At 35.5% G+C, this 7,975-nt stretch overlaps 2 protein-coding genes across 3 annotated transcripts; one reads left to right on the forward strand and one right to left on the reverse strand.

The window, feature by feature from the left end:
* Positions 1-737: 737 nt before the first annotated feature.
* LOC144543971 (calmodulin-binding receptor-like cytoplasmic kinase 2) lies at positions 738-1,917 on the forward strand. Its single transcript, XM_078292414.1, has 3 exons — positions 738-841; positions 962-1,251; positions 1,349-1,917. Exons 1-3 carry the CDS (start codon positions 769-771, stop codon positions 1,574-1,576), a joined length of 591 nt encoding a protein of 196 aa, XP_078148540.1. The 5' UTR covers positions 738-768; the 3' UTR covers positions 1,577-1,917.
* A 1,567-nt stretch (positions 1,918-3,484) lies between these two features.
* Positions 3,485-7,378, reverse strand: LOC144576325 (uncharacterized). 2 transcript variants are annotated; one of them, XM_078326664.1, is made up of 7 exons: positions 7,243-7,378; positions 6,317-6,396; positions 5,680-5,922; positions 5,312-5,414; positions 4,181-4,330; positions 4,035-4,089; positions 3,485-3,782 (listed from the first exon to the last, which is right to left on the reverse strand). In XM_078326664.1, the coding sequence occupies exons 2-7, from the start codon at positions 6,337-6,339 to the stop codon at positions 3,613-3,615; spliced, it is 744 nt and encodes a 247-aa protein (XP_078182790.1). In that variant the 5' UTR covers positions 6,340-6,396; positions 7,243-7,378; the 3' UTR covers positions 3,485-3,612. The 2 variants fall into 2 exon arrangements, with proteins under 2 accessions (XP_078182790.1, XP_078182792.1); XM_078326666.1 differs by lacking the exon at positions 7,243-7,378 and adding an exon at positions 7,201-7,229.
* Positions 7,379-7,975: the final 597 nt, after the last annotated feature.

Raw genomic sequence — 7,975 nt, forward strand, 5'->3', positions numbered from 1 at the left:
TTCCAGAGCAATATTAAAATTTTGCGAAATATGGAGCATCCAAATTTGGTTAAATTTTATGGATATCTAGAGCACAACGAGAACTCGATCTTTATTCTTCAATATGTTCCAAATGGAAATTTAAGGCAACACCTGGATGGTAAATTTTCTTTGCCCCCAAACAGAATAATTTATCCTTGTTTCATTTTCTGTCAACAATTGTTATTGATTTTACCAAATCAATGATAAAAAAAAATTTCTTTGCCAATACCCTTAATTAGCCTAATAGATATTTAAGAAACTTTAATAGTATATACATTATCCAACAAAAAACAGCTCAAATTTATTGAATAAATAATCGATTAAGTTATCACTAATCCTTTTCATATGCAATTAGCCTGGAATTTTTAAGTTAATAAAAATGTTCATGTTTGTGCTGATATGATATTTGGCCTCCCGTCAACAAGTGATTTGCTTTTGTTGTTTGTTTGCTTTGATTGTCATTGCAAAATATGTTACTTGTAAGGTATATTGAAAACAAGAATAAGCTGAAGATTAACTACCTTTCATGCATATATTTTTGTGACATTTTTCAATAAATATTTTTTTTAAAGTAATAATTAGTATCTATAAGCATTGGTAGATAACTTGAGCATTTTTATCCAAGAAAAACAGAGTATTTTTCGTTTTCTTTAACCAATATACGACACTTGCTGTCATGTAGACGCTATTAACATGCATAAGAATTGTTGATTGGCTTATAGCATAGTGAAAAATTCAGGAAAGTATATGGGATTTGGAGTGCGCTTGGAAATAGCAATTGAAGTAGCCCATGGCCTTGCTTATCTCCATGGAAACCAAGGTTTGTTTTCTGAAAAGCAGTTGTGTGTGTGTGTGTGTGTGTGTGTGTTTTAGAGAGAGAGAGAGATTTCAACTGAAAAACTAATATACCTTATGGCATTATTGTTGGCATCAAATGCAGATCAACCAATTTTACACGGGAGGCTCCGATCCTCAAACATACTTCTTTCAAACAGTATGCGAGCAATGGTTTCAGATTATGGTTTCCCACCGGTTGCTGGAGTTGGGGTTGATTCTTTGAGCTCTAACATTATTCTCCTTTCATACTGCGATCCGGAGTTCCTTTTTACATTTCGGCTCACAGAGAAGAGTGATGTATATTCCTTTGGTGTGGTGCTTGTGGAATTGCTTTCCGGGCGACCTCCTTTGATGGGTGATCCTGACTGCTTTGACTATGTTACAACTGAATGGGTATACTTTTTCTCTGTTTTATATGAAATAAGAACCGGTTTCCATTGTATTTTTCCATTTCATTCAAAATTTATAATTTGATTTAAAATTTTGACAGGCAAAGGCAATGTTTGATCAAGGGAGGGCATCAGTTGTTTTGGACCCACATATCCCTCGCATTCCCGCAACCATGTTTGTTACGGAAAAAGTTCTTGCTCTTGCCGTCCTGTGCTTGAACCGAGAAGGGAAGAACAGGCCCACCATGAGTTGCTGTGCTGAAGCATTGGAGCACATCAGCGAGGAGTACACGTTGCTTCTATTCGGGCCAAATGACCGTAACAGATAAATATACACATACTCTCTTTTTGTGATGTATCATGCTTAACAGATCTCTAGCCTTACATGCTCTCTTTGTGTGATAGCAGTTTAATTGGTTTTGTGCTTTGCTGCCACTGTTATATTTAGTCAGCATTAGGCGTTTATTGTTGATGTTCGTATATAGTTGAGATGAAATTTGTAGGATATGGTATTCCAACACACTTTTGTGAATAATATGTTGGATTTGGGTTTCCTTATGCACTGTAAAATTCAATTATTTATGTAGATGAGATTTGTAGAATATGGTATTCCAACTCACTTTTGTGAATAATGTCTATGGGTCTCCTAATACACTGCAAAATTCAAGTATTTTTGCTGTAGTACAAATCAAGTAGGCTTTTATTCTTATTAGTTTTTTTTGGATGAAATTATTTTATTAGTTGTGTTATTAACCTATTATTATGATCATTGTCGTCGTCATCATCATTATTATTTTGAGAATTGTTTGTTATAGGCTTTAAAATCTTTATCGAGAGGAACAAGGAGAAATTAAAAATAATGAGTAACGCTTAGGTGCTATGGATAGTATATAGTATAAAGCCTTTCGTGTCACGGTCTCAAAAATCTATCATATAAATTTCAAACTTTGATTTAAGTAACTTAGTAAATTGATAATATAATGAACTTGTAGAATAACAATTTTTATTGTTTTGGAATTTTTTTACTTTTTTTTTTATAATTTATGAAAAATGACAAAAAATGACTTAAAACATTGACAATTTTTTTTTTATTTTTAAGCCATATTTTGTCATCTTTCATAAATTATAAAAAATAGTAAAAAAAAAAAAAAAAAATTCAAAAATAGTTAAATTTGTTATTCTACAAGTTCATTGTATTACCAATTTACTGAGTTACTTAAATCAAAATTTGAAATTTATATGATAGATTTTTGAGACTAGCATGAAAAATCTTATCCTATCCATAGCATCTAAGTCCTACTCAAAAATAATAATAACGGCACATAAACCCGCCTGCTAAGTGCCAAATGCTTGTTCTCAGTTCTTCCGTATAAATTCCAAGTGTCCCGTTTTCCTTGGTAAAAAAACTGCGCTATAAATAACTTGGGTAAAGATATTAACCATGTTGTTTTGGCTCATGAACATACGAATCAACATTTTTTTCATTTTGACTCAATTGTCCATACGCTGTAGGGCCACATATGATGTCATGTCATGCTAGCGGCGTTACTCATTTTAGCGGTAGTTGTGGCTCCATCAAATGAGTGCAATGGCAATAATGACAGAGCAGGTAACTAAAACCTCTCATGATTATTCTGAAAACTCCAGTGTGGACTATGGAGAGAGAAATGGAATGGTACATTGCAGGCTTACAGCCTCTGGGTAGCGCACAACCATTGCACAGCGATGGCAAAATCCTTTTTTTAGCGGTCACCAATTTGTCCAGAAATCAAACTAAACTAATTGTATTTCTAACAAAACATTATTAGCCATAAGTATGGTCTTTTCTTAGTGACATTTTCTTCATTTTTTGAGGGATTAGGGGGAGAGCGACAGTGCATTAATCGACTTAGTTATGCAACATACATGTGTGGCCGCAACTTCTGCACGTGGCCAGCATTTAACTAATAATTGGGTTCATTTGATATCTGTAATTATGTCAATTCCGACCGGACCATATGACATATTACATCATAAAGCTTCTATCATGTATGCTTGAAAAACAGAAAAGAACAAAAAAATGTTGCCAAAAAAACAAAGCCATACGTGCTCCCGCTCTAAAGCAGGGACACCGTGTCAGAACCGAAGAAAGGAAACTTTAGCTAAGCCAACAGCTGCCAACTTTAAGTTTTCCAGAAAACATAATATCACATTGTCACAGAATTAGGCTTAGCATCATACACAATACAAGCGAAATATTTATGATAAGCAAGCTTTATAGAGTCAGACGAATCATTCAAGGGGACTAATACAACACACTGAAAATTTCATAGTAATCTCCCAAACTTAACATTGTAGCAGAAGCAAACACATCCATAAACAATTTTTAGTCATACCTACGGTACCCATTGTCCCTGTGCCTGCTGCGGTATGAGTCACGGCCATATGGGGACCTCGAGCGGCCGCCCCCCCTTCTGCCCAGAGACCGTGACCGAGACCTTCTTCGGCCCCGGTAAGGAGAGCGGCTGCGTGACCTTCTGCGTTGTGCTCGGCCCACTGAAGAATTTCAGAGAGAACATTAGGCGCAATATTTCATACTAAAGTGAACATAATAAGTAAAAGAAATGGAAACAGGCTGTGTGTGATTACAAATAGCCTGTTTCCATTTCTTTTAATTATTTACTTGTCTTCTTGCCGTGTGTGATTTTGATATCATTTTACATGGGTCTATGAAACAAACTCAAAGTCGAATTGATCATGTCTACCATTACACTTGATGTAAATTTACTAATTGACTTGTGTAAGTACCTCGGGAGCCACAGTATTTGCCGGGAGTAGGTGTCCTTTCACGGTTTCTTTTCGCCTGAAATTAGCAAGAATATGTTTAAACACCATAAGTACTGTTTTTTTTTTTTTAAATAATCAATGAAGAGGTGAAATATGAGATACAATACCTTTTCAATCATTATCCGGCGGCCCTCGATAACTGTGCGATTCAAGTATTTGATACAACGTTCAGCCTCATCTGCAGAAGCCATTTTCACAAAGGCAAATCCACGGGACTCCTTTGTGCGTGGGTCCACCACTATCTGACAATCATCAACCTACATACAGATACAACATATGAACCAGATAAACCAAATAAACAGAGACCTTACATTAATAACTAACAATTCCTGGATTTGAAATTTTGAACCCAAAATAGTTGTATGCAAATATGCCAACCAATGCAGATTTGAATACTACGCTTCTGATGCAACATTTAGTGATGCTCATATAACTACTAAATGTATTCTTTTTGAAATGCATATTACATGTAATGGCACCATCACTGCTAAACAAATGGTGATAAATACAAAAACCAATTTGATCCTTTTCTCACATGGATATTCATTTCCCTAGTTCAGTTTTGTTTTGGATTCTGTTTGTTCAACTACCTGTCACCTTTATGTATTCAGGTTGTTGTGAGTTTGAGGTTGCATGCCGATGCGGCTCGAAATATGGTCACATTAAGTTGATTTGTTGACTCGAAAATGGTCATTTGAGTTGATATGTTGGCCCGATATATTTGTTCATTCGAGTTGATTTCTTGGCTCGAAATAAGCCCACTTGAGGTGATTTGCCGGCGATAGTTACAATACAGTGTGCCGAAATGACGTCACATGATTCATCGTGGTGAAAGTTGTTGCTGACGTGACCACAAAATGGGAATTGAGTCGTCACTGACACATTGGAAAGATGATTTGTTGCTGAACACAGATGGTCCTAATTGGTCGTTGAAGCGGGTCTCTTGATAAATGGTGCAAGACCTTGCATATAATATGCAGGCAGTGATGCTGCAACATTGGGTGCACGGTGAAAAAAGAAAATCAAGGGTTGCTTCCGGCGCTGTTGGCTGTTGCGTAGCTCACAGCAGATCAGGATGATTTAAAAGGGAACTGAGCTAGTAATTCTTGCAAGACCTGAAAAACTACTTTTCCCTGACGAATCAAACCAAAGACTGAGAGTCCTTCGAATTTGATATGCCTACTGACATGCAATGTCGATTGAATGATCATATAACAATTAAGTGAAAATGCACATACCTTCCCTTCTTTGCTAAAAAGCCTCTCAAGCTCAGCACTAGTGATGCGTGTAGATAAGCCAGTGACATAGAGATTGTTTCCAGGATTTTTTACTTCAACACTCCTACAAAGCCAAAACAAAAAAGATAACTTATTCCTCTCATTAGCACAGCTGATGGCAAATCAATTTAAATTTAAACAAAAAAACCCACAATATTAAATAAATAAAAAGCTCAAAATGGGTTTTATAATTGTAAAAGGAAAGAAATTAGGAAAAAAAGATCCAGACAAGTCGAAAAAATTTAATAAAGAAAGGAGAATAAACAAAAGTTTAGGTTATTATAATTGTAAAAAAAAACAAATTAAACATAAAGATAAGGTCAACGTGCCTAGATCTGCTTCTTCTCCTTGATTTAACTGGCGATCTTGACCTTGCAGGAGACCTAGACCTGGCCGGTGACCTTGACTTAGCTGGTGACCTTGACCGAGCCGGTGATCTAGACTGAGATCGAACAGGTGACCTCGAGCGAGAGTGCACCGGAGACCTCGACTTAGCTGGCGACCTGGATCCAACTGGTGACCTAGATCGAGGGCGCCTCCTGGGAGGAGGTGTTATCGATCTAGCAGTGTACCTAAAGAAAACAAAAAAACATAAATAAATAAGCAATATGGTGTCAGTCTGATATAAATCTACATGCCCAAAGTTTAGCAAAATTACCATGCAGCTTTGCAGAACCTCAAAGTTGATTCATCCTTCCATAATGGAAGTACTACATGTATCAATTTAACAAATTTCACGAAATACTATCCGTATTTGACCTTCTCTGTTTATACAAAAAATCCTTCCTCCCTTTACATCCTTCTTTGGGTTATTAATTCATTGATCTTTAATGTTGTTATTGTGGCAATAAACATTACACGAGCCAACATTCTGGCATTTAAAGGGGTCAAATTTTAAATATTGAAAGAGTTAGATCAGATTTTTTTTGCCTAAAACATAAGAGAAATGAAAAATATGAATCTAACCTCACTTCCTTTGTTTGTGACATCTTATTTAGATCACAAACTATCCGACTTTGCCAACAATTACTCCAATAAGCTAAAATCTGTAAAAACAAAATATATTATCAAATTAACAGTAAGAAATGTTACAAAAGAACTAGTTGCTGAAATATTCATATAAAATAAAGTGATAATTCAGTTGGATTATCATCAGATTCATATCAGAAACAACTCCAGTACTAATTTCTTGGTTCAATTCTTTAATTCCACAAATTCATTTCTTATTCTCTATATAACATCTCCAATTGTAATAAAAACTTGGATTAAAACACCAACCCCCAAAAATATAAAGAAAATAATATTTTATCATTCCTTTGTTTATCATCAAGAGCATTTGCTATATCGTTCGATATTTTATCAAAAGGAAACACAAAATAAATTTAACTATTTGCAAAGAGAAATAACAAGAACCTGGAGTTAAAAACCAATTCCTAAAAGAAAACTTACCTAAACCAAGTAATTCAACGTATGAGACCACCTAGAATCAATAGCCTAGGTTACTATTTGCAAAAAAAAATAACAAGAATCTGGACTTGCACCAATTCCGAAAAGAAAACTTACCTAAACCAAATAAATTGAAGTATGAGACCGTATAGAATCAATAACCTAGGTTGCTATTTGCAAAGAGAAATAACAAGACTCCAGACTTACACCAATTCCTAAAAGAAAAATTTCCTAAACCAAGTAATTCGCCGTATGAGACCACCAAGAATCAATAACCTAGGTTACTATTTGCAAAGAGATATAACAAGAATCTGGACTTACACCAATTCCTAAAAGAAAATTTTCCTAAACCAAGTAATTCGACGTATGCAACCACCAGGAATCAACAACCTAGGGTTACTAACCACGATTTCCGACAGAGCGGTGGGGAGAGAGAGATTTAGTACCAGAAGTCCTCGGGTAAGCTAGACACCGCAGGAAACCCTAGAGAGAGAGAGGGGTTTGTTTGACGGGAACGATGGGTTGCGAAACCCTAGAGAAAAGGAGAGAGATGGGTTTGTTTGAATTCGGATCCTCTGAGATATCTCATATTTTGAGTGACTTCTGTAAAATCACAACCGTTCAAATACATCCTACACGAATTTTAAAGCTCAATTAAAAATGCCCCTGCGCTATCCCCGAATAGACACCGGACACGTCGGTCACGCAAAATATGAGATATCTCGGAGGATATGAACTCGTGACGACTTTTACGGGAACGTGGGTTGCGATTGCGACTCTGGTCTCGCGATAAGGTTTGATCTGGTAAATACGGTTCGGGCCGGGTCGGGTTGTTTTTGGTTGGATATTACGAGGTTCAGACTTCAGATTCAGTGCGTCCCTATCGCTAGAATGAGATTTGCATTGTCCATATTAATTTGATACGAATTTTAGAAAAGATTTCCTATAATCTAAAATTTAAATAGACATCAAAATAATTGTTTTATCCATTTATTTTTGTTTTATTCGGTGAATCTTTAATTCATTTTAGATCTATATGTAATAATAACATATGTACGGTAAATGTTAATGATTTTAATTTAATTAAAAATAATTTGATGATTAAGGTTTGAAATTTTGGACCATAGTATGTTCGGCTGACCATGTTTCTATCGATTTTTTTGGAAAAGAAAATATTCC

This window comes from Carex rostrata, chromosome 25 (genome assembly GCF_964058835.1).
Source record: "Carex rostrata chromosome 25, lpCarRost1.2, whole genome shotgun sequence".
Taxonomy (NCBI): Eukaryota; Viridiplantae; Streptophyta; class Magnoliopsida; order Poales; family Cyperaceae; genus Carex; species Carex rostrata.